Genomic DNA, 27378 nt, shown 5'->3' on the forward strand with positions numbered 1-27378 from the left:
CACTGTGTTGGTCTTAGAAAGAGAAAAAAGGGAGGGAGTGTGTGGGAGAGAGAAAGAAGAGCGGCACTGGTTCCCTCCTTCTTTTTCATTCACTTCCCCTCTCCGTCTGCTCTGAGGAGACCTCAGCCTGCACTCGCCTGTAAGTACTACACAACTTGTGCTGCCACTCGAGCTAAAGCATTCGTATCACAGAGAAAAAAAACTTCACCATTCATAAAGAAGTTTATTTTTCTTTTCCTCTGTTCTCGTCATGTGACAGACTGGAGTTCTGATTGAGTAGTTTTGTGTTGCACTGCTCCTGACACAGATTTGAGCATCATGTTGTTGTTGTTATCCTTCATCACTGGAGTTTTATTATCACTGGAAACCAGTGTGATGAAATAGATAGAGCTGTTTATCTTTGACCTGTCATTGTTGTGCTTAATCTTTTCCCCTATGAACGTTGGTGAGAAACACTGGAAGTGATTATATGGAAAATGGCATGAGGGTATATGAGAGGGACTTTATTTTATTATTGTCAAATATGTTATTGTATGTGGCTGTGTAGCTGCCTCCTCGCTGTGGTGTTACTTGTTTTTGTCTGGAACATTTGCGTCAGTGAATATTTTCCACTCTGGGATTTTTTTCACCAAACTTCTCAAAGTGAGAATCCTATGAGCAGCAGGTCCCATGAGGATGTATGACTATCCCCGAGATGTTTGTCCTCATCTTCCGACGCTGTGAGTCTTGGGACGTGCACAGCTCAGAAGAATGTTGTTTACTGCTAAAATAAACCCTGATGCTTTTGTGTTTGTTCTCAGAGACATTCCACAAGTCGTACCTCAGAGAGCGACCTGTGGTATGAATGACACATACAGCAGTGTGTGCATGATGTACAGTGCTGCTCCTTATCTGTGCTCCGCGGCTCGTTTATCTGTGAACTTGTATCTCCCTGCTTATATCTTCCTATTTAATTATGACTTAATCTTGTGATTTTTGCAGACTTGCTGTCTCTTGTTTTCTCTGAGTATAAAGGAGTTGGTAAAAAGAGAAAGCCCAGGGCTGTAATCCTTGAGTAACGTCATTTTTGATTGCATAACAGATTTATATCATGGTTTATTCACTTGCTGGAATCTTCTGCTGTCAGGATATTTAATGAGCTTCTGCAGTAACGTACTGGCACATACCTCTGTGTGGGGGGCTTTTATGCAGAACTGTGCTGGAATCCATCTATGTGAGGAGGTGGGTTGAGGGTTAGGGTCAAGGCTCTGTCCTCCTGTACTGACAGTGTTTCCCTGTAATAAATGCCCTGTCTTTGTTTGGCAAAGAGACAAGGATCCAGTGTGGGAGACGTGTCGAGTACAAGGCCAAAGTAGTAATCACAGCTTGCGTGATTACCTCATTTAGACCCTGTTAGCTGCGGAGTGGCAGGGTGTCAGATGTGGTCACAGCGGGAGAAGGTTCGCTGCAGCGGGACACAGATTATGAAGGGGGAGCCTCCGGAGCTGAAGCCTTAGCTGGCCCATCTTGCCACTTCAGGTTCAGCAGCTCAACTGTTTGGCAAAAACAACCCAGTGAGGAATACAGGCTCAGTAAATGGATATCTGCCCGGCTCCACCAAGCCAGACCACTGAATTATTGAAAAAAGCTGAGGACTTCAATTTCAAGGTGGAACTGGGCAGCACACACACACATAAACACACACACACACACACACATACACACACACACACACATGCACGCACAGTTATGTCTCCATGTCTTCAAAGGACATCACATTGACTTTGAACATTGATTTCCTGCAGACTTACTCAAACCATAGTTACCATTTGCCCTAACCCTAACTCTTACCCAAACCTTAACCTCACCTTAACTTAAACCTAATGTCAACCTTAATGTAAACGAACCATAAAGCATCTTAAAATGTATTTGATTTACGTTAGGAGGACTTGCCGTTTGTCACCATAAGTCCCCATAATGTGTTAAACAGCTTTAGGTCCCCAAAACACCAGTAATACCTGGACACTAACATACACACACACACACACACATACACACTTCCATGTAACATTTGTCCCGTCTTTTTTCATGAAGGTTTTTGCCAGGACTTAAATGACATGTGAGTGAACAGCTGACTGTGTCAGCAGGTGAGCGGATCACTCACCTGCACTGTGGACCTTGTCACTCAGTCCTCCTGCTGCACACGCAGTGCCAAAAACTCGCCTGTGAGCAGGTTAGATTTCAGATTCTGCAGTTGTTCGTCTCTATTGGCAAGAAATGCGGGCAAACTGGTAATCCTTGTTTTATTTGGGAAAGTGGTGCACGCTGGCGCGCCAACGGGATTTGAAAATTTGCTCCATTCCTTTTTGACTGTTGCAGGCTTTGAAGGATGGAGCAGCCAATCCTACTGGAAATTGTCTTATCAATACACTCATTGCATCTTCAACTTGGATAATAATTTGCTGTTAAAAGAGCAAATCATTTTTTAATCTTTGTCGTTCCGTCTCGTTACTACTGCTGCTGTGTGTGTGATCATGTGAGAAAAGTCTACAGGACTTGTGGTGTCAGCGGTTGATTAGATGTTGTTGAGTTAAGACTCCGAAACACTTCGAGAGCTACTGGAACAGACAGAGCTCCTATTCTCCTTTCGTGCCTGAGACCTGGCCTTTGGACACACACACACACACACACACACACAAACTCACACAAACTCACACACACAAACAGACACACACTGAAACACACATACCCACAGGGAGAGGGGGTGGGCATGGGAGAGATAAAGTTAGGAGGGGGTCCATGAAGTCATTGGTCAGTGTCTGGGCAATGGAGGTGATGAACTATTTGCGTTCCCCCTTGGTTAACCCTGAGCTGTGAAATATCACCTTATCGCAACAATAGGGCCGCTTCAGTGAAGGAGGTGCCCCGGACTGGCGGGCCAAGAGCATGGGTGGCTTTTGAACGGGGGCCGAGGTGGGTTGCCATGGTGATGCCTGTCAACCGGGAAGTCCTTCGTGGTGGCAGGCAGAGCGAGGGCTCAAAGTGAGAGTGAGAGAGAGAGAGAGAGAGGGAGATAAAGAGAGAGGGAGCTTGCGTGTCCTGGCCAGTTTCATGAGTGAGAGGTGGAAGGAGCAGGGACGGTCAGCGGCGTTGCTTACGTGCAGGACAGAGAGAGAGAGAGAGAGAGAGAGAGAGAGAGCGAGAGAGAGAGGCGTTGAGGTGCAGATTTGAAGGTGAGTGCACTCTTTCCTATGGGAGCTCAAGTGAGAGAGGGAGGGACATATAACATTGTGATTGCATGGGAACTTACTTCTGTTGGCCTGTTTTGCTACTGTGTTTTTTAAAGGTTGAGTAACCTGTTGTCCCAGGTTGATGCTCAGGGCTTGTACACGCTGCTCTGCAGGATTAGTGGTGTAGCCTAACCCAAGAGTTAGAGAGATGCCTTTGCAGGGCACCTGAAAACAAGCTGACCCGTGTGATGTGTGTAGTCTTGATGTTTAAAAAGGATTGTGGAAGAGTAGCTCTAAGTTGAGCACAGAAAGACACACAGAAGTTATCTCTTATCCACCAGCGTGAACCTTGAGATGCTCGTTCAGGGCTGGTTTAGGTGCTGGGGCCTGTTCAGAATTGGTTCTGTGACCCATCTGCGTGAGGGGGCACAGTGGGGAGTGTTTCCCAACATGCCGTCCCTTATAGCAGATATCAACCCTCACGGCCCCTGGACTGTGCAGGCATCACTGGAGTCTCCCCTTACTGTCAGGGTGATTTCCACAGCAGACTCTGATTCCCTTTGTGATATTACTGAGGGGTCCAGCTGCCAGCGCTCATATCCACCAACCGCACTCAGCTTTCAAGATACAAAATGACAGGCGTGAGGATTTCTGACGTTTTCCTCAGGATACTGTGTTTCGAGCCTGTATTTTTCCTGTGCTTCTTCAGGCAGATTTTATTTTCAGGGATTAGCCAAGCTGATGAACTACACAGTGCTTCAGCCCCACTGTTGGGCTCCTCTCCATGAAAAGAGGTTGTGATTTATTTGCGTGCAGCTCCTCCTGGGAACACGCAGCCTCTACATTGACAAGAAACATACAGACTGTGACTCCTCGTGGTGCTCAGGCTTGGAGGAGCACCATACAAGGTGGTGAAATAATCCCCTCCTGATAAATGTGTATCCCCCCAATAACTTCATATCATGAACTTGCGGCTCCAGGACCTTTTATGGGCTGTGTACACACATCTGCGAAGTTGCAAGAAGGGCAAGCGTGGTTGTGCTATCGGCCTCCAAGGACCATAAACATCCCTCAAGTAAACCGCAGACACTTCAACTGTTTAGAAATAAATGCCAGCTTTTTTTTTAATTCACCAAAGGTGCCTGCAATCTCCTTTCACCACTTTTTAATGCAGGATCGCTTCACTTGTATAACCTTGTTATGTAACTTGTTTGGCAGCAGTATCATAAAGTGAGTGTTCATGCAAGCGGGTGATAAGACTTTACCCGTCACCTTGTTCTCGGGTAATATCCAAGAATTAAATACTTTATTAGAGGATCAGAATCTGTTTGCACTTTTTATAAGAGTGCACAATAAGTCAATAACAGTGTTTGAATTCAACACCTTCAGCAAATATTGAGCTCATATTTTGGCAGGTTTTCATTGTGTAAACCTGTGTAAAGGATTTTTACGGTGCAGCAGAGTGCAACCTCATGGAGTCAATGATTAACCGCTCAGCACCCTGACACAGAAGCTGAGGAGATCACTCGTGATAATGAATGCAGATCAGCTCAGTTCACTCTTGTGTGTTTTATTTAAGTCCATTGTCCCGGCTCTTCACCAAAACATTCTCCAACACTGTGATTTATGGACAACATGATCCTCCCTCTGACCGCAACTCCTGACTTCACCGATCCAACAGATCCTAGAAATTTGTGACATATATTCCTGAGGGCGTGCGTGGTCACCTTGACAGCCTCGTTCTTGGTGAGAACAATGCGTGAAGCTCAGTATGTGGTGGAGGAGGAGGAGGAGGAGGTCATCTCAGGTCAGAGTCCTTGCTCAGAAAGACCTGCTCTCATCCATCTGTGGAAGAAAGAGGCAATGAGGAAAGTTTTATAAATAAAGAGCATTATAGGTAGTGCACTTGTTAAAGTTGAGCTTTGAGTAGTACTGGCAGTAGAGGAGGAGGTACATTTTTCTTTTACTTTGTAAAAAGTTCAAATTTAAAGAAAAGAAATCTACTCATGAAAAATAGTTTTTCTTCTTGTAAAAGACAGTACTTGCTGAGATTAGCATCTTCCCGAATGTACTACTTCATCATTAATTGCGCCTAAGGGAATGTTTTGTTTGATACAAGACGAGTACAGACTCTTATGCTGGCAACCTGTCCAGGTTTTATCCTGCCTCTCGCCCAATGTTAGCTGGGATTGGCTCCAGCTTCCTAGGCGACTCTAAACGGATAAGTGATACAGATAACAGATGGATAAATGATGGATGGAAGAATCGATGGATAATACAGAGTCTAATTACTAATAGTTGTTGATAATGGCTGCGTCTCGGAAGTGTTTCTGCACCAGTGATGCAGGTGCTGCAGGGGGCGGGATCTAATGTTACCTCCCCTGCTCTGATTAGATCAGTGAACCAATTCCCCTCTGGTTATTGGTTACTTTAAAAAATATATAAAATAAACTGAACATGTATTGTAAACATGTAGTAGAATATAGAAAGTACAGATCTTTACTCTTACTGTATATGCAGTAAAGTAAAAGTGAATAGTATCAGAAAATAAATTTACCTACCTATTTATGAAAAATGTATTTAGGTATAGCAAAGTGAATATACTTTGTTATTTTCCACTCAATGTCAATGGAATGATTTTGTCTTGTCAGATTTTGTGTGGTTGTTTTGTAACATGTTTGTGTTTTTGTTCTGTGGAAACGTCCCACGGTGATTCAAAGGAGACTCAGGGGTGTGGTGAAGTTCACCGACCTTGTCACTGCTGAGTCAGTTTGGCTCAGCAGCTTCAGATAACAGTCTGGTTCAACATCCGCTCCTTTAAGATAAAAAGAAGAGGAAAAGAATTCCCAACCTCCGAAGTAAAACAAGTTTATTTTTTTATCTCACAACAGAAATGTTTCATTTTAAAAAGATGACGGTATTTAGACTTCTTTTACTAAGTTTACTGAGGTTAACATCTGGTAGAGACCGGATGAGTTTCCTCGGAACAGAGGCAGAATTTTCCATTGGAAAATCCCTTGATTCTCATTTTGCAAGTCCTCATTTGCCCTGTTGTGGGCTCAAATGTGAAACAAGAGCAGAATGCTGAATGAGAAGTGTTTTCAGCGCAAGACACTGGTGTGGTGAAAGCTTGTCTGAAGCAGGACTTCTTCTCGTCATCACATGGGCCTTTTATGGCTTCATTTTTCTTCCATCACAAAACCGACCCAGTGGTGATAATGGAGCTCTCACCTAGCAGGGGTTTGACTTGTAAATACCTCGGCTTTAACGTCCACATATTTCTGACGATAGCATCAAGGGCTCACACACAGCCAATTCTGGAGCCTTGTCTCCCATGTGAAAGCTCATAGCCGCCTCCGCTACTGAGTCGCAGTAATTACATAAGAATGCACTGAGCATTCAGAGAAACCCAGGGAGAGCCAGACTTCTGGACAGGGATTTTCTTTGCTCGATATCAACACTGATATTTCCTTATTAGGTAGGATTGTGTTTGTTGAAGGGGGGAATGTGTGCGGTGCTGGAGTCTTCTCTGTTAAATTTTTGCTCCCCACAGAAATGAGACATAGAGACACTGTTATGACAAAGTTCAGTCGTCAGAATGCAACTTCCATGGGGCAGGGTGATTTAGATTGTAGACTTCTGAGTGGCGCTAGTAATAATATACTGAAATGAGAAATTCCATATCAGTTTATTTTACAGATTGTATATAAAAGCTAGAAGCATCCCAACTTGCTCCAACTATCCAGAGATTAAGCCAAAAAAATCCTGCATATGAAAAACTGGAAAAACGAAAACTTGCACACACATCCATTTGATAATAATGATAAAATAATAATAAAACAGAATAACACAACGAGGAAATAAAAATTAGATAATGACTACCTAGCGTGACAGAAGCAAAGTTTTAGAAAAATTAATTAGACGTGTTATTATTATTATTATCATTATTATTATTTACATGCAAACAAAGTCTCATTTTCATAATAAAATAGTGTGTTGAGTTTGAAGGTAATTTGAGAAGCGGGCAGGATAATTTTCACTTACATAATGGGAAATCCAGGATCCAGTGTTTTGGGAGGTTCAGGTCCTCTCAGCCACTGTGGCTTCAGTGTCTTGTGGAACTGCACAGAATTGCAACATTACACTGGTGGAGGGCTTCATCTCATGAATACTTGTAAATTATAAATACATGACAATTTTATTGTGTTGTTGTTTGCAGCAGTACAATGATAATAAAGAATCTTGAGTACATTTGCAAATGTGACCACACCCGTTGTGAGAACCACGAATATGGTAAACAGCTGTCATGGAGTCCAGCAGCTACTGCTGAAGCTTGAATGGCAGCAGTGACAACGTGGAAAAGGAACTTTTTTTTCTAAATTAAAGAGGCATGTGTGGAGATAATAATTCTTCAAAATGCCAATGAAGTCACCCAGTTATTTGTTCATCAGTGTGATGGGGCCTTCAAGCTGAGCAGCAGCCTCCTCAGGAGAGATCTAGTATAAACCCTCACCAATCATTAGAAAGTATGCAGTGTTGCTTATTGTTAGATGGATAATCAGCTGGGTGATTACAGTGATGGTATTATCGTAGACACAGACCGCCAGTTTCTATATTTTTCCTGTTATGTAACGACATTTATTGGGAGATGATGACCCTGATAGAATGATTACTGTTGTCTGCAAACTGTTACATTGATTCTCTCACCACACAGGCTCAGTGATATCTCCTAACCTCGTGCACAGAGACACACAATGCATGTAGTTTTCTCAGTCTTGACCACAATGATTATAGACCCATTTGTTCAGCTGCAAATGCCACATGGAAAACTCATCAGTGCAAACTCTCAGCCTATGGTAGCCCAGCTCACACTTGGTTATTACTCTCTTGCCAAGCTACTTAGCCTTAGATTTCACCAGAGCATATAAACTATCATGTCGAGGGTAGGGTTGGGGGGGTGTAAGGCTGCATGCTGGCCTTATTTTTCTTTGCCTACACGTTTTTTAAAGACCCTGATCTGTTTTTTCTTATTAGATCAGTGGTCTCAACTTTCAGTAGCTGATCTTCTCTATCATCCACTCCCCCTCAAGTCCAGCTTATTAAACCATTGTATGACTGGGAATAATGAGGCAGTCATGTGCGTCACACTCGTTGTTTTTGGGAGGGGGGGGGGGTTCCATGGCAACAGGGAAAAAGTAGGTGACGCTAACTTTCCCTCTTTGGAATACTGGAGCGATGGGATAATGGAGCAGTTGTCGCTCTGCTCATGATGTAAAATGGGATTCATGATATGGAGACTTTGACTCAAAGAGTTAAAAAGCAAGATTCAGAATGGACCTTCGTATTTATCAGTGACTTTTTTAAAGACACTGATTAAATGTTTTAAAATTAAAGAATGAAAGAATTTGGAAAATATTTTGATTAAAATAGAAAAGGGCAATTAGATATTAAAATGTTTGAATTCTCTATGTCTGTGCAGATACTTTTGATGCTGGGAAGAAGAACTCGATATCCATCACACAAGGACTTACATAGATCACATGCAGTCTCAGGTAAAGCCACTTTTTAATATTTCATTTAAAACTGTTTAACAACTGTCAGAATTTCCAGAATAACCAGGGAGAACCAGTCAGTCAAGTCCAGCGTCACTTCAACAATGTGCCATTAGTGCAGACAACAATTCTCCCACTAGCCACTGTAGATGAGAGGCACGGGGGCTTTCCCATGACCCCCATGACCCCGCGACCGCACAGAGTGACCGAAGCACCTGATAGAAATATGTAGTGTTCCAATAGAAGAGCTAGACTGCCCATCATGAGTGGGAGGGAGGTAAAAAAGATCACCATGGAAACCACAAAACGACTCCTAGCCCTGCTGGACTTTAGGGTTGCCATCGACGACCCTTTCCCAACCTCCCCGGACCCCGGCTCCGCCCTCCGGCTGGAGAATAGCACAGCCCGGTGAATAGAGAGTTAATGAGCCCATAATGGTGCTCTCCTGTTTCAGTGCCCCCACTCTGCACCTTGAATGAGGCCTTTCTGCCGTTGTGGCCAGAGAGATGATGAAGTGGGTGGAACACCACTTCCCACTGCTCCTGCTTTAAATAAATTAGAGGCCTTTTCATCAGAGGCTCCCCCACAGAGCTCAGTTATTGTCTGGAGAATAGCTGAGTCCCTAACAAGTCCACATGACCTCCTACAGAGTGTGGTGTTTACCCAGGGCCAGCAGGAGGACGCGACAGGAGCAAAGTTCACACATTGTTGTTGTTCATCCATATTTCCACTTTTCTTATATGTTTAGCAGCTTACGGAAGTGGTTGGCGATCCGAATGGCTCCCGGCTGATCTACTCCGGGCAGGCTGGATTTTCATCAGGGCAGCAGATACTAACTTCTCCAGAGATGACCCACGAAGTGGTCATCTCCCCTGGACTCCCCACTCCTCCCTTGAGCCCTTTTAGCTCAGCTAGACTGCCATCTGGAGAGTTCAAGGTATGAACAGAAATGACCTGCAGGCTGTGATAATAACAACACTGAGGTGGAGAGAGTGGGATTCAGTAAACAAGTGCTCCTCCCTGTGGTAAACTAAAGCATCACAGGCTATGGACATGTCTTTAACAATCAGCTGTCATTTACATTACAGACGTGTATTTTGACTGTTTTAAATGATTCTGCTTTTTTTCTCCAGGTTTCAGAAGTGAATGGAAGTGGCCCAACAGTTCTCAGCTTTGGATCATATTATGGCCCCTCACAATTGCATGGTAAAAATGGTCATTCAACTTTTTGGCTTGGAGAATACATTGAGGTAGATACCTCACTTTTAACATAGCCCGGGGGAAAACAAACTTTCCAAGTTACCAAGTTAAAGACAAATAAGAACTGGAAAAATCAGCAAAATAGGAAAAGTAAGAGCAAAAGTAAAAGTCTTAGGAATAAATACAGTAGCCACAATTTAATTTAAAACATATAAATCGATTAAAACAAAAACAGCAAGAGGAAAAATAGGATAAGATAAAACATCTTAAATTAGCCTAAACCAAAAAATTGTGGTTGAGTTTTGGATTGTTCTGTGTGTTGTTCAATGTTGCAGGTGCATGATGAGAAATACTGGATTTACTGAGCTCAGTAAAAACAGTCAATGTAATCCCTTTCTTTCTGGTGTGATCAATGAGTCCACATTAAAGGAGAGCAGGGCCATATCAAGAAATATATAACATAGGATAATTCAAATATAACCAGGGTTTATTGTTAGATTGAAAGCTCATGAATGGTTTCGTACTTCACCTGAAATTAACACTTTTCCATAATGAAATGTAACAACATTAATACTAAAATCACATTGTGGTGACTGTAACTCAGGTGGACTGTCCAATGGTGACCATGGCTCTGCCACTCTACCACGCAGCTGGACTCCAACCAGGGAGGAGCGGCTCATCAAGTTCTCTGGAATCGGTCCAGTGGATGAAACTGGGATGCCCATTGCCTCCAGATCCGTAAGACAAAACAAAACACAAGCTTTATGGATTTACCTTTAAAAATACATTTTTATGCCTCCGCACCCCTCATAGCCAGTTGCTGGAGGCATTATGTTCTCACGTTGTCTAGCCGTCCCATTCTTGTGAACACGATATCTCCAGAGTGCCCAAAATGATTGCCTTCCAATTTAGTACAAACACTCACTTTATCTCAAAGATTAACTGATTCGATTTTGGTGGAGTAAGGTCAAAGGCCCAGGTCGTGGTGATACACTGGGGAATTTCTTTAAATCTTGCACAAACTTTCTCTTTTAATCAAGATTGGATATTCTAAGTTCAAGGTCATGGCTTCACAATAAAGGTCTTCACCTCTTCAAACTTATCCTTAAACTCTGTCTTTGTTTTTCTGGGAATTTCTTTAACTTTTGGTCAGTTGTCATTTAGTTTGATTCATATAAATGTATGTGATTTGCACTAGTTGACGGAGGCATATAACAACATTTGTAGTCTAAATATATATATAATATATCCTTCATGTTACAGTTCTCAAAGCCTTATTCGACAGGTTTGTTTACTTTCTGCACCTCCCCTCTCTTCTTATACCAGAGTGTGAACAAACCCAGAGACTGGTACAAGAGCATGTTCAGACAGATCCACAAGAAGCCAGAGGGTAAGCATGTTCCTCCTCCTTCTCCTCCTTCTCCTCCTCCTCCTCCTCCTCCTCCTCCTCCTCCCACACACTCAAATCCAGAGTGAATTCCTCTCCGTCAGTGTCAGGTACAGCTGAGGGGATCCAGTGCAAAGGCAAAATGAGACATAAAGTTTGATGTCATTTTTTAAATTATATCTGACAATAATCACGGTTCTGATCCCAGCCCCGAAAATCGAGTTCATCATTTTCTTGGTTAGGTGTTGCGTAATAGAAAACACATTCCTTGTTATTTGTCTGGTTGATGGCACCATCACAGCAGAGAGGAGGTTTCAGTGGGACGTTTCTGCCTCTGTCATTTGTCTTCTTCAACAATAACACATTTTCAAAGCACTGACAATACTGCTGCTAACTCATAATGTGAACACACCACTTGCAGAGGATACTTGAAAACCTACAGATGTGATTACAATAATATCAAACCATAATAGGAACTATAATTTCAAATGTCCATATGCAGGCATTACATTGAAGCCGATATTTATGTTATCTGTGAAAATGTGGAATTCTCCAGACAACGATTTGAAATGTTGCTCAAATATGAATATATATATATATATATATATATATAAAAATATATATATATAAATATATGGAATGTGAATAAGTATAATGTTTTCTTTTATACATTCTTTATTGATGTCACTGAGCTAAACATAAACTACCCTTAAAGTGGGTAGGTCTCACTACAAGACAAATCCAGGTTGTGTTGGTAAGTGAGTATTAGTGAATGTACAAGTATGATATTTTGATTGATTTATCAAAGCTCTCAAAAAAGGGTCTTGTATTTGTTTACTAGAGCCTGAGCTGGAGGATTCTGAGCGGTGGTCAGCCGAACGTAAGTGAATTCACAAAAGTCCACATTGTTGTCCTTGTCCCTGGATCCATAATCACTCTATACTCAAGACTAATCTGCACTGATCTGCAGGGCTCCAGTTATCCGCCAGCACAGAAGAAAGCAGCGACACAGACAAGAATCTGTTCAGACTGACACCGTATGGCGCTCTACCAGACTGGTGAGTTTGCACTGATTTGATATGACTGCTTCAGGGTCACAGGGTGGATTAACATATCCCAGCATGCACTGGAGAGAAGACGGAGGCAAATTGCCAGAGCATCACACGGCACATGCCGACAGATTGACAATCACTCATTTTCAGGGCAATTTAATAAAGTCGTGAGTCAACCTGAGCAGAATATTTTTACACTATGGAAAGAAAATGTAACCCTGAGCCAAATAGCATACGCAGAGGAGGGTTCAGAGGCAGGAGCCAAACTTTAAGGAACAGACATGTTGTCGTATTTTACACTTGCTTAGTGACTCTTCTGATACAGTATGAATATGTAACTACAGCAGCATCCAGTAAGCTTAGCTTAGCACAAAGACTGTAAACGGGTACAGATCTAAGACTGTATATAAAGATGGAAGACATGAGTTTCCAGCTTACTAACAGTGTGGAGCCAATCTGCCTCAATTGCCACCTGGTGGCTGGCTGCAATATAGATACATGAACTACATTTCAAAAGACACAACTAAAATCTGCATGTCACATACTGTTTAAAAAGCATTTGATGCTATACAAATGTGTTGAAACATACTGTAAAAGGCATATATATGAGATATAAATGCACTGTATGCCTGTGTTAAAGTTAAAGGGCTTTAAGTGGTCATCAAGTCTAGAAAAGCATATATATATATGGTACAGTTGTGCCTGGCTTTATAAAGCCTAACAAAACCCCTGAAATGCTGAATTCTGAAAGTTTAACAAGAGAAGAGATTTAACAGTACACTGACGTTTATTTTTGCAAAAGTTTTCAATTCCTTTCAACTACTAGTAGACTACACACACACCCATATGCATTCCCACTTTTCATCAGATAAAGGCTGCAAGTGACGTCTTCACCTGAATACCAACCAAAACTCAGGCAGAGTGGAGGGAAAACGTGTGGGAGAGACAAGTTTGGATTTGTTTTTACAGGCGCTCACAATGAAGCCATGATTAAGTTGCCGTCCATGGTGTTTGTGTGTGTGTGTGTGCGTGGGGTGTTATGTTTCAGGAGCGAGGATGTAGATAAGCTGTCAGACCTGGGAAAGCAGCACCCTCAGCCGAAGAGCATATTCGACTTTGAACCGGGAAAGAGCAGCACTTCAGAGATCCAGAGCCAGGTATGACCTCACATGCAGTCAGTTAAAAAATAAGCTCTGATGTCACTCTGATTTCAGCAGAATAAAATGCCTCTGTGTGACCCTTTGACCTCCGTATTTACTCAGCGTTCACAGGAATTCCACTTGTAGTCTTGTAGTCTTTACTCCAGTGTGGATCTCAAAAACAGGTTTGAGGATGTGCACCTTTTTCTTTAAGGATTAAGACTTTAAGTCCTTGTGTTGCATCTTCTCACGCGAGCGTTCTAATAACTCTTTAATAACTGTGATCATTCACCAGGGTACCTGTCGCTTACCACAGGTGTGCTCACTCCTTCAATTCTTTCATTCATTTACAGGCAAGAAAAGACACGATCAAAGTATTTTTAGTGGTGTTTCTCCACTGAAAGGCTGTTTGACACGTTGACTCATGTAGTTTTTGTTAACCTCTGGGGTTGTAATTTATTGTCTTGCAGTAACTGTGCGTGCAGCCGTCTAGTATGTCTTTGTTTAAACTGTCCACTTCCCGAGTTTTTCTAACGGCTCTTGCAACATTGTCCCGGATCGGGTGCATATTGTGCCGCGTGTCTGCGCCTGTGAAGTAAAGGAATCTTTGTTTCCACTCCCCCATGAGAGCTGAAGTGTCTTGTGATCTGTATTATGGTGTTAACCTCTTGTGGTGTATAATGGTTCACAGCATGGTGACTCATTTAATTTCCTTTCTATGACAGTGGCCAATGTTCTATCCTTTGGACGCCATTTAAAAAAAAGAAAGAAAAAAAACAGACCATATCAGGTGTGTGCTGCTTCACAGGGACACGACAGGTAGTCAGGATAACTTTCATTGAGGGGAGGGACTTGGCATTCAGAGACACATTCAAAGGCTTTTACAAATAAAAAGAATGAGAGAAGAGTATAAAGAGTAGATTAATTTGCAGAGCTAACAAAGACAAACTTTTGTTTTATTGTAGGTACTTCGGCTACCCTCTATTATTATTTTGCAGTGTTAATTATTATAATGATTTGTTAGGTATATCAAGCGATTTTTCTTTGCTAAAAAATTATTTTAAACGATAATAATTATAATGAACTTTAACACACCCAATATTCAACCCAGAGTTACGCCCTTGGATGTTAGAATACTTAATGCCCTTTTTGTTCAACTTGAAACTGCCAAAGCGTTTCACACACAGAAAACTAGAGCACATACCTGCGATAAGGCCAAAACCAGCCTTATTTTTTTCATCATCAATGATTTATTCCCTCAGAAAACGGTGAAAATATTTATAATGTCTCACAATGCTTAAGAAAGTGAAAAAAAATTATCTTGATTCACACCAAAAATGCAAAAGTTCTTCCCTGACCCATTTTTTTTTTTTATGTAATCTTGCTTTTAACAAACAGACAGGGGTGAAAACGTGACCCATTTGGCAGAGGTTAAAAGTCATGAAATCGTAGCAATGCGGCCAGGATTTAACTGTTAGAGCGGCAGATGAAAGCAATTGTTATGAGCCCCTCTATGGTGTCAATTCGTTGATATTGGTGAAAACTCCCAAACAACTTTTGAATAATTGGCCCCTAGATTCCTGTGGCCCTGGGACAGTTACTCACGTTGAGTGGTTGGTAATCCAGCCTTGGTTAGCAGGTGTATGTGAGCAAGATGAATTTAGTTTAGTTAACTGTGTGACAACAGCAACTTCTCCTCAGTTTTTTCTTTTTTATGTCCTCAGACGTATTTGTCCCCGAAGATACAGCCTGAGAAACCAAAGCCTCCTTCTATTGAGGTGAGCAGCTTCAACACAACTTTAATTTCTGTCTTTCGGGATTGACATTTTTAAACCATTCAATAAGGGACACCATAAGCTCCAAACATCAGACTCTGTACTTCTGTTTTAATTGTTGCCCTTCCAACTCCACCATTCCTCTGGGCTCAGGCCAGTCTGGTCTCTGAGCTGAGTCGATTTGAGGCTGAGCTGGACTCGGAGATCCAGGGCCTGGAGAGGACGCTTTCCCAGAAGAAGCAGCGTCGAGGCCGGGGTGAGGTACTGAGCCCCCATCCTGACTCTCTCTGCTGAAGCATCCCTCCTTCCTCAATCTAGCAGAATCCTACCTCCACTCTCAACCCCCTCCCACTCCCAATGAAAGCCTGTGTGTCAGTGAGATCCTTCTGCTTGCTAAAGCTTTGATCACGTCTGACATGTTTCTCCCTCTCTGACCTGGATGACAGCCCTGATATCGCCTGCCTGCCTTGCACTCCGATCGATCTGCTGTGTTAATCACCTACCTGCACGCCGCCCACCCCCAAACAACCCACCCCCCTCAGCAAACGTAGATCTGGCTGGCAAAAGAGGAAGAACCTTTTAAATCAGTCAAATCGTCATCTTTAAATCCAAATTATGATTCTGAAATTATTTTTGCAATCCGTTAGCAGCTTGGAAGTAACCCTGACAATTTTTTTTTTGTCTTATCTAATCAGCTTCATGGGCAGACATTTTTTCTGCGATCACATGTAGCCCAGACAGATGATAAATGGTGCTGTTTCTAGCATGAGGAGGATAGGACCCAGGGGATTTCTTGCTCCCATGGGAGTGGTCAGCACCTCTACTTTGTCTGAGTTGTTGTGAGATTTCCTCCGAGCTGTGAGATACAGAAGTGCTGTGTGTTTAATGCTCACTGTGCTTGCAGGAGGCCAGAGGCAGGGATCCAGCAGCTGAAACCGCAAACTACAGGTCAGTGGCAACATTCCTGAAGAAAGCAATGTGGTGTGATCACTCCGAGTGATAAAGAGTTTGTTTTGATGACTTCACTGACTCTTGGACCATGTTTTCATTATTCAAAATGTATGTTTCTACAATAGATTCCATTGAAAGACTGAAAACAAAGTGGTTTTCTGCATTAAAGTGTCATTGATAATTGTGTTACCTGATAGAGTACTATTGAAGTATTGTGCTCAATGTGTGCAGATTACACATACAGGATAGTTTTAATTAGAGTCAGAGCCTTCACTTCTGACTATGAATGTGAGGTGTTTCTTGTCCTTAAACTTACTTTTTGTTTGTTTCTTATCTCTCTGTGCTGCCATGATGTAGTTTAATCATCAACAAGTGGAGTCCAGGGAGACGGGTGCCTAAATCTTAAATCCTATTTAACATGGAGATGCATAGCAGTTATTAAAGTGGTGGTTGTATAATTGGGAGACATGCAGGGCAGGTTAATATAGAGGCCTGGGTCATTCTCCACATAACGGAGCTCCGAGCACAATACTCTGCTTCCTAATCTACTTTGATGACGCTTCATTAAGCAGAAGAAACGGCCCATTGCTTCCTGCTTTAGGAAACCGACCACCGTGATTGGACCGAGCCGTAATACTTTGCGGGCTACCTGTTAGTTGATCAGGTGACTCTCTGTGTTAAGCGCTGTTAGGAGGCTGGTGAGCTTTAACAAGCTCAACTACAGTATTTGTTGCTTCAAACAGCAGACAGCATTCCACATTTCTCCCGTGTGTGTGTGAGGCATTCTTGGCGGATTCTCGCTGTTGTTTGCGAAGTTGATCTCATGGGTTTTGACCTCACTGGGGAGGTGGGACAAGGGGCTTTAACATTTTTAAGAGTTTGTTGCTAAGAACGTATGAAATTAAATCTTGCATCAGCAAGCAAAGAAACAGTCCATTTTTTTTTTGCAGTTTCCTGTTATCCAGAGAAGCCGTGTGTGTGTGTGTGTGTGTGTTTGTGTGTGTGTGCGTGCGTGTGTGTGTGGGCATCCAGCTGCAGACCCTGGAATCATTTCAGAAACAGGCTGGAAATATGCAAATAAGTTGGGAGGAAGCCCGGCAGGAAGCTTTGGGCTTTTGGGTTCATTCTTAACTCGGGCAAAGAAAAAAGAACAGACCCGTGATTCTGATCATGAATTGAGTTTCATGGATTGTGAGGATAATTTTAAATTGCGGACTTCAGCTAATCCAGATTCTCAGTTGAAAGATAACAACATGAGACACACAGTATCATCATCATGTCCTTTTAGGCTGTGTGACTGTTTGTCTCATCTCTGTCCAATGTATTAAATCTAGCAGCTGCAAATATCTACAGGAAAACTACACACAGTCATGTCTTCACAGGACATGTTGATTAATTTCCGGGAGACTTAATCTAACCTTAACGATTGTTACAACTTGCCCAACTGTAACCCTTATTCTTAACCTTAACCTTAACTTAACATAACCTTAACCTAGGTTAAAACCTATGGTTAAAACATGGATTCACCAAACCTTAATGATTTACGTTGTGGGGACTTTCTTCTTGTCCCCATTAGAAAAACAAGTCCTTACAACAAGGAGTGTGTGTTTGTCTGCCTGCCCTTTGATATAATCAGAAACCCCTTCCTCCTCATTGCTAATAATTTCCTGACTTTTCCAGCAGTTCCCCATCATCACAGCAGCCCGTCCATCGCTCTGTCGGAACGTCACTGGCTTCTGCTCCCACATATGGTAAACAAAGAGTTTTTCTTCTCCTCAAACACACATGCATATAAACCAACGGTACCATTTGATAATGATTTTGAAAAGAACCCTTATTTAAAGTCTATTCCTGTCAGTACTCTCCACAAGTTTCTTGCACCCACACAAGAAAACATGCACTTTCAGTGAGCCAGCCTTCAGTTGATCAGGCTGCATATATCTGATACAATCTTGCAGTAATCAAATGTAGTCTGACGGCCTCACGATCCTCTTTCATTGCCTCTGTCGTCTCCTGTTCTGGTATTTCACATTTAAGACGAGTCTGATGTGAGCACGTAAAAAGCTTTTGCAGTTTTTCTCCTGAAGAAAGAGAAAGCGCTTCAGATGCAGATGGGTGGGGAGGAAGTCCACAAAAAAAAAGGAAGTTAAACTCAAAAGAGCTGATTAAAGATTAGCTTTTACCAATTGTTTTTCTGGAAATTACAAGACCCTTTAGAACTTTGGCCGTCAAGGCTGTGATTTCCTTTATAGCGACACATTCAAAAACAACATGTGCTGAACAAAGTAGCATGTTTAAGACTCCACTCATACCACCGTGCCTCTTACTGTGCTCTACAGTAGAACGTCTCTCCCCTGCAAATGAAACCATGGAGCTGCCGCCTAAGAAAGACGAGAAGAAGGTGCGTTTCTGAGACCTCTGTGTAACAGCTGGGAAATTTGCCGATTTTTGTTTTTGTGATCTGAATAGATTCTAAATTGTTTATATGATGAGGGGGTCTGTTCTAATTTTTTTCCAGATGAAAGCAGCACGAGCCAAATTCAATTTCCAGGCTCAGTCTCCCAAGTGAGTTCCACTGTGAGCTAGTACAATAATCTCACATTCCTGCTTGTTTAAATCGTTGAAAGGAAACATGAAGTTATAGTAATGTCAAATTTAAAACTCTGGATTAAATCTAAATTGACTTTTTCTTTTCTTCAGGGAGCTCACTCTGCACAAGGGTGACATTGTTTACATCCACAAGCAGGTCGATGCCAACTGGTTTGAGGGAGAACATCATGGAAGAGCCGGCATTTTCCCCACATCTTATGTAGAGGTGACTTATTTCATGTCTCACATTTGATTTGCAGTTTGTGTGTTTTTTTTTCTAAGCCCATGTGATTAAATACTTTTCTTTTTTCCATCATAGATTGTTCCTCCTACCGAGAAGCCGACACCTATCAAGTCTCCCACTCTCCAGGTGTTGGACTATGGAGAAGCTGTGGCTCTATTCAACTTCAATGCCGACCTACCAGTTGAACTGTCTTTTCGTAAAGTGAGTAATATCAACATTCATTGGAGCAACCAGACAGGAAGACGCTTTCCTTCATCATCGAGAAGTTACAAAGGCTGTTTGCAGCTGTTACTATACTTTATTACTTTACTTGACAGGGACAGTGCATATTGATAACATTTCTGAAAATGTTAGCCACAGTGGCAAATTTTCCTCTGTAGTTCCTGTGCAGGGAATAAAACTGCATACATCAAGAATAAAAGCATTGAAAATACAGACAAATATTAATATAATAAAAACTAAAGAGACATAAATAGGGCCTGCCTTAAATGAAAGCAAGGGCAACAGCTCAAAAGGAACAATATGACAACAATAAACAAATAGCAATATCAATATGTATATATTAATATAAGGGCTTGTGAGGCATGAATATTTAGAACAGATACAGACCAGAGATTCATGTAGTTTATAGAGTTTTTTTGGCATGGTGTTTTTGACATGTTTTACAAATTAAAGACAGTGATGCTTGATAATGTGAGCTTGTTAATAAGTGAAAGTTGGAGGCACTGGTTGTTGGATTACATGTTTCTCCCATTTTCCGTCTTAATACTAAATTAAGCTAAAAGGCTTTGGCTTTGGTTTCATTTTTGGTATAATTTTTCTCATCCCATTTTCTATAAGATTGTTCTTTCCATTTGTCATATGAAGGCTACCTGTTTATGCCAAAAAACGTTTGTAAAAATCTCCAATGTAAGTAGAAAAAAATCCCTCAGCTAGAGCCTCAGCTCATAAACAGACATGTGATATTGTTATGATTTCAAGGCGATGATGACAAGACTCCAGGTGCTCACTGTTTCCAGGGTTTGTGCTAAGCTAAGCTAACTGCCTGTCAGCTGCAGCTTCATATTTGCTTATCTCTATCAAGAGAATCTATGTGAATCTGCAGAACCTGTAGGTGAGAGACAAGATTATAGATATATTGGAGCAGGGAGCCCTCTGGTGTCCATTTCTAGTTTGACCAGTCATGTTTGATAAGGTTTTGCTTGCCTGCAGGTAAACAGTCCGTGTTTAGAGCTAAAGAGGTGCAACACATCGACCAAAATAGATTGGCTATCAGCTTTTTTATTAAAGCATATTCTTACAAATACCTGATAATTGACACAGCCAAAATGTCACCTGGAGCTAAAGTATCACAGTTTTTTGTGTGTGTGGAAAAACGTTCAACTCATGTGTTAAATGAAACTTGTTGGACTGTTAAAACTAAAATACCTAAATTACAACAGTGGTACACTTATACTGTATAAAATGTGAGCAATGAATAGTAGCTTCATGCTGTTAGAAACTAAAAGTTTTGCAAGTTTGCAATGTGAGATACTGATACTATGGCCATTAACTGTCTTATTAGAATTTGCCGGTTCATGCATATGTGAATGTTAAATAGATTCCATGTCTTCAAACTGTATGTGTAATCACTAACTGTTCAAAATCCTCTTTATTTTCACCTCAGGGTGAGGTGATCAATATTACCAGGCAAGTCGATGAAAAGTGGTTGGAGGGGAGGATCACAGGGACCAGCCGGAGCGGCATCTTCCCGGTCAATTACGTCCAGGTCAACAAGATGCCTCGCACAAAATACTCCACAGACGACTACTCACCAGGCCCCATGTCTCCCGTCTCCCCTGGACCCCAGAGTCCAGGACGTCCACTCAACTCACCCTGTCCACGTTCACCATTTTCCCCCACCTCCCTCAGCCCCAGACCTGAGCACTCCCCCTTGATGCCATCTTCACCTGTATTTTACAGCAGCCCAGCTTCACAGTCACGCTCCCCCACCCAGACAGCCGCACCCAAAGAAATGGCAAATCACTGGCCGCACAGCACCTACAAAACGGCTTCACCCACCAACCAGAACAACCACTGGGCTGGGACACACTCGGCTAACCAGAGCTCCGCAGCTAGAGCAGTTTCACCCTCCACTCAGTCATCAGCATCCGCACACAGAGCAGGAGCTACGGCAGCGAACACTTCCAGATACACTGAACCCTCGCAGGTCTGCTCTCACTGCCTCTCTCAGAAAGTCACTGCACGTCCTCACCCATGGTGTTACTGTTTATGTTGACCAGAGTGTGGCTCATCATTCCTCATTTTCGTAATGCCTGACATAAGGTTTCTGTATTTCTAGGGTGCAATACCAAACCAAGCTGCTCCGTCTCATCCACATGTCAACTCCCTGCTGCAAACACACTTCCCCAACGACACCGCTAAATCAGCGGGGCAACGCAAACCGTACGTCTTGAGATTTAAATGATTTTTCACATTGTTGCAGAACAGACCAGGCTTTACAGCTTTGTTGAATGTGTGGCTCACAACGTTTGTCTATTTTATGTTCTTAATTTAAGATACAAAGCTGTTTACAACTACAGACCACAGAATTCTGATGAGTTGGAGCTCAGAGAAGGAGACATTGTACAAGTGATGGAGAAATGTGATGATGGCTGGTTTGTAGGTAAGAATAAAGAGAGTTATTCTCAAACTTTAACTCCTTAAATGTATGTCCATGTCTTCACTAGCATAGGGAAGTGGGGCTTTTTTAATGATGGGTGACAAATTATTGGCACAATTTCCTTATTGTTGGACCCCACGGTTTGTAATTTATTCAGGTTTTTCCTTAAATGTTTCCCTTCTGTAGATTGTACAGCAATGTGGAAAGTACTATCAATAAAATATATCAAAGATAATCAATATTTAAAACGTTTTGTGGTGACAGTTCCCCCTCTAGTGGATACCATGAAACATTGCAGATGTATACAGGCGGCACAGTAAACTCTACATTGTTTTAGATTTTCAATATGTGCCTGAATGTGTGTGTTTATATTGTGTGACCACAACTTGTGCTCTCTTCTCTGTAGGTACGTCAGAACGGACTCATGCTTTTGGGACTTTTCCTGGGAACTATGTGGCACCAGTTTGACTTCCAGGTTTCATTGCTTGCCCACGTCCATCTGGACTCACGAGAGCTCAAATAATCACACCAGCAGATCCTGCTCTGAATCCTGCAGCTTGTCCTCATTCCGTCACCCACCACCTCACTCCTGAGCCTGGTTCAGTCAAACCTGCATGTTCCCTCTGCCTCTAAGAGCAGAGGTGAAGGCCGGGACCCTGTGTGGTGCCTCACCTCCCTGCATGAGTGTGTGCTTACGTGTGTGTGTGTGTGTGTGTGTTGCTCTGAGACTTGGAGAATGTTTTCACAGACACGGTTAGAGAGGAAATAATAAATGCTGATGATACAGTTTCAGAAGCAAACGGTCGTTTTTGTTCCAGGGACTTTTGCTGCAGGAAAATTTGCATTCCTTCCCACTGAGCAGCACAATTCCTTCCAATGTTCAATTACAGTATGAGGCTGCATTTAGTCCTGTCACAAACCACTGCTGAGAGTTTTGAATGAGGATGGTACATTTCTGTTTGTGCATTTGTCGGATTACTAATGTTTCCTCCATATATCCCCTCAGATTCTCTTTCAGATCTCTGAAAATACCCTGGCCAAGATTGCAGAAACAACATAAACATCTGTAGATGACATGTCGAGATAAGTTTGCAGCCTTATATAAGGCTTTGTAAAAGAGGAAATATAAATAACGCGTGCACTTATTTCTGAAGAAATTTGTTCATTATTTGCAGAGCTGCCTTTTTTTAATGTAACGTTTGTCCATCAAGCAATGTAGTGAAATGCCAAAAGTGAAAACTAAGAGGTGGATCATGCTCTGTGCTGTAATAGAATAGGAAAATACACAACAACTCTGAAAGTTGTACCCGATCATCTGTGTTGAAAAGCTCTAAGTTTATTCTTTGCCTTCACAGCAAACGCTTAATGTTTTTGCTGTATGTGCCAAATCCAACCGTCCATAACATAAACAAAATTTAGATCCAAGCCCCCTGTATTTCTGCCACATTTGCTACCACTGCTTCCACAGTGTTTTTTCTCTGTTGCTTAGGGAGTTAACATCGACAATCTGAAAAATATTCAGAAAATCATTAACGTTTGTGCCAGTGCAGCGTTTGATGAATGTTTTCTCTCTAAGCCTAATTACAAATCCTCATCATGAAGTCATCTTATTTGATATGATATATTCATGATTTCACTGTAAAAATCATGCATAATGAATTATATTTAGTAGACAGAGGGGATGATTGTACAGACTATAACATTTTATCCAATTAAAAGTATAATATATATTTGCTTTTCAAAACTGTATCTCATATGTATGGTACGTATTTTTCTAAAGCAGTTATACATTACAGAGTGATGTTGAAATGAGTTTGTGTTCTTGTGTGTTTCTTTCTGTATTAAATCAACAACAGCATATGTGAACCTGACTAATGGAAAATACAGACATTCATATGGAATATTATAATATAATCACCTATCACACGACAATTATTTCTTTCATTTTAGAATTTTCAAGCTTATGAAATAACTAGAAATAGGGCACCATGTGTCTACATACATTTACTTCCAGACTCATAGGAGGTCAACATGACCTTTGACCACTAATCTAATCCGTTAACATTTGAGTCAAAGTGAGAACTGATCAGAATTTGAAGAAATTCAAAGGCGAACTTTAAATATCCTGTTCAAGAGGCATGTATGAATTCAATTTAAAGATGTAGAAACTAATAAATACATTTATTAAACAATGTATAAATACATGAAAACATGTACAATAAATACTACATAAATGAATATCTGCAAATAAATTGCTAAAAGTATAAATATACAAATAAATTAACACTTCCAGATGTAATATACAATTTCATTTTTTTTTCATTAATATGTATGTATTTGTGTATAAATGAATCAACTTATTTATTTATGGTATTGGTTTTTCGTCCTCCACCATTATCAAGTCCCACCAATCATCTAATCAGCAACACACACATACACGTCTCCGTATAGTTGTAAGGACTATGTAAAAATGATGACAACGATGGTATTGAACCAAAATTGGCCCTCATAACTGTAGATAGACACGCACAGACACACATAAAACATGTCTTCAAATTTATTTGATTGACGTTATGGGGACTTATCGTTTGTCACCATAAGTCCCCATAATGTGTTAAACAGCTTTAGGTCCCCAAAACATGAGTAATACCTGGACACACACATACACACACACACACACACACACACCAGGTGACAGGCTCTTCTCCCCTCCGCCAGTAGATGGCGCGCGAACACAAAACGCAGACTCTGTGTGTTTTGGAATAAGTGGCTCAATTATCACTGTCCTCCTCCTCTCCTCCTCTCCTCTCCTCCCCTGTCCTCACCTCTGCTGTCCTTCCCTCCTCTCCCTCTCTACTCCTCACCTCCCCTCCTCGACACGCCCCTCTTTGCTGCGGGAGCTCAATCACCGTATTCTGGTAGAAGAGACGCATGGCATCGCGAACGCGCCCCAGTCGTTGAGCAGCCCGCGCGCTCCCACAGGTGTAGTTGGTGACGTGAGAGGACGCGAGGACGTGAAGCAGGAGACGAGGACAGGAGAGGTCCACACAGCTTCACTTCTGCTGCCGAGGGAAACCCTGTGTGTGTGTGTGTCCCCGCGGTGTGGAGGCGCTTGTTGTTCGCTGCTGAGGTGGAGCCTGCGAGTGAGCGTGTGGAGGACAGACACAGAGACACTCGGCAGGTGGAGGAGACACCTTCAGTCACACCGCCCTCACCTCGGTAAGTCCTGCTTGAAGTGTCTCAGCTCTTCGTACCTTTTTGTTTTATGTCTTTTATGAAGTTACTGGTTTGTTGTGGACACATTTCTGTTCATGACAAGTGTGGGAACATTGGACAGAACCTCATGAGCTTCATGGTGAATTCTGTCCCTTCATCCTCTGTGATCTGTCTAACAATGATGATTGAAGCGGATCAACAGTCTAAAGAGACTTGGCAAACTTCAGCTTACACAAGGTACATGTTTCCTGTCTGCTTCTGAATCTAGAACAATATGGTCCCGAAATGATATCAAGAGAACAGGTTTATCAGTTGATATTGATTATTAACACCAGAGAAGTCACATTGTTATGGATTTTAAGTGTAAAGACCCGGAGTGAAGCTTTTTTAACTCACAAAACACACATTTACAAATCTGAAGGAGATCAATTATGTGTTAGACCTCCTCCCTTTTGCTTACACCACACATTAGTTGAACATATAAATTGAAAGTCTTAGACTCCATAGTCACCAGTACTTGGTCATTGTGGGAACTTTTTGATTTATCTACAGTTTGGTTTTTTACTTCTTTATGTCAAGTGCCTTGATATAATGTTGTGACAAATTGACCTGAATTGAATTCTTGCCTCTACGCTGTGTATACATCTGTATTGAGGAGAGGAGCAGAGGTTCATTTTGCACATTAATATCTGTAGTATGATGTGAGTGGAGGGTCTGGACCAGCTGCAGCCTCAGGGATCTTTATGAGTGGTCCATCAACGAACCGGTGATTATATTTTCCATTCTAACGTGGCCTGGTCGAGGATGATGACTCCGGATCGGCCAGGTCCACTTAGAGTTCAGGTTGAAGCCCGCACCTTTTTAATTATTTCTCCCTGTTTCCATTTAAAGTGTCTAGACAATGGCTGGGCCTCCACTTCACCTAATCAAGTGTTAACAAAACAAATGGAGGTGTGTTGTGAGCTCAGCAGGTGGGGAACTGCTTGAGGTGTCTCCCCATGTGTAACTCAGTCCCAGTGAACCCTCATGTTCTCAAAGCCCCCCCACCGCCTGCTGTTTGTCTAACTTCTCCATTGTGATTGTGACCAACTGCCTTCTTAAAAACTGAGTGTGAGCTATCCTCCCCTCATTTTAAATTGTGTTGGTTTCCTGATGGCTTTTTTTCTTTGAGAGAGAGAGAGAGAGAGAGAGAGAGAGAGAGAGAACACTATGTTTTCAGTCAGACCGGATAAAGTCATCCAGGAACCAAAAACAGACCACTGTAATTTTGGACATAGCAAAGCAGTGGCTTCTAGAGAAAACGGGTAAATGGCAGGCTTGTTGCCTTCTAACTTGAATTCATGAGTGTATGTCAATGAAAATTAAGTTTTAAAGTACTGTGTTTTTAAAAAGTTTATGAATATGACTATTTTCCTGTTACTTGGGGCCTGAACTAACTTTTCTCTAATGTAATCTGTTTCGTGCAATCAAGTTTTCCATTTTTGGGTGGATGGTTTGTGACTCACTGCAGTGTGGTTTTTCTGTTTCAACTGATCTTTGACATCAAAGCTTGTGTGACAGGACGTCTCTAATTATTTCCAACAAATTCCCCTGCCTGAGCATCTATGAATGAGGCGCATCGCTGCTGCAGCAGTAAATTCTCAGAGCGTGCACCTAATGAACAAAGTGGTGCTTGGTGTGCGCCTTTTTGTGCGTAGCGTGTAATGGTGCATGCAGAGGATGTGGTGAACTGTCGTGATTGCTGAGCTGCAGAGTGTGAAGTCTGTTCAGTGTGAACAGCAGTAACATGATCTGCAGATGATGATGATGCACAGGGAGATAAGTGGAGCCAGCACCATAGTGTCCTTGTCTTGTTACAGCCAAACTTTACAGTGGACACAATCCAGTCTGCTACAGCAGTGCTGCAGCAAAGTGGTCCGGATATTTAATAAAGAAATGAGAGATATTTCTATTTTTTTTTTGTTTTAATCGCAGTGGATACGGTTATGTAACATTTTAAGATTGTTAGAGCATGTTACAAATGTTGAGATGTATATGGTGGGCTGATATTATCTAAATGCAGTGATGATCACTTCATAAGGATTAAAATGAAACCATAAAATAGTTTCCCTTGGACCACAAAGTAGGGGTACTGAGAGGGCTGCAACATTCCCTATTGGTGAGGGTGTGTAACTGCCAGTGTTTTACGGAACAATTGTTATTTTTTATATTTTATTTCATTTAATTCTATTTAATGTATTTGAGTATACATATTTGTGTTGCATATCTTGACTTCACACATAGATTAAGTTCTTTGGTGTTTTAAGTTTGCTTTCGGTTGTTGCTAAACTCCTTGGCTCAAAATAATGCAAAAATCCCAAATGTTGACCTTCTGCACTGCATTTATGATGCCATTATGTTAA

General features: G+C 41.8%; 2 protein-coding genes across 7 annotated transcripts in view; both read left to right on the top strand.

Annotated features, from left to right (window-relative positions):
* The first annotated feature begins 105 nt into the window (after positions 1-105).
* Positions 106-23552, top strand: sorbs3 (sorbin and SH3 domain containing 3). 6 transcript variants are annotated; one of them, XM_061072211.1, is made up of 21 exons: positions 106-139; positions 8689-8761; positions 9510-9698; positions 9895-9967; positions 10566-10699; positions 11288-11351; positions 12190-12228; positions 12319-12406; positions 13449-13557; positions 15264-15317; positions 15468-15575; positions 16219-16262; positions 17946-18016; positions 18605-18666; positions 18784-18830; positions 18966-19080; positions 19174-19299; positions 20765-21307; positions 21440-21543; positions 21657-21763; positions 22167-23552. In XM_061072211.1, the coding sequence occupies exons 2-21, from the start codon at positions 8750-8752 to the stop codon at positions 22226-22228; spliced, it is 2151 nt and encodes a 716-aa protein (XP_060928194.1). In that variant the 5' UTR covers positions 106-139; positions 8689-8749; the 3' UTR covers positions 22229-23552. The 6 variants fall into 6 exon arrangements, with proteins under 6 accessions (XP_060928194.1, XP_060928193.1, XP_060928198.1 ...); XM_061072210.1 differs by lacking the exon at positions 106-139 and adding an exon at positions 3101-3212; XM_061072215.1 differs by lacking the exon at positions 106-139 and adding an exon at positions 3101-3212 and having other exon boundaries at positions 20765-20866.
* A 1058-nt stretch (positions 23553-24610) lies between these two features.
* The window catches only part of pdlim2 (PDZ and LIM domain 2 (mystique)), a 37398-nt gene continuing 34630 nt past the window's right edge, over positions 24611-27378 (top strand). The window contains exon 1 of the mRNA XM_061071425.1: positions 24611-24979. The gene's annotated coding sequence lies outside the window, so the exon portion shown is untranslated. The remainder of the gene's footprint in view (positions 24980-27378) is intronic.

Source organism: Limanda limanda, chromosome 5 (assembly GCF_963576545.1).
Source record: "Limanda limanda chromosome 5, fLimLim1.1, whole genome shotgun sequence".
Taxonomy (NCBI): domain Eukaryota; kingdom Metazoa; phylum Chordata; class Actinopteri; order Pleuronectiformes; family Pleuronectidae; genus Limanda; species Limanda limanda.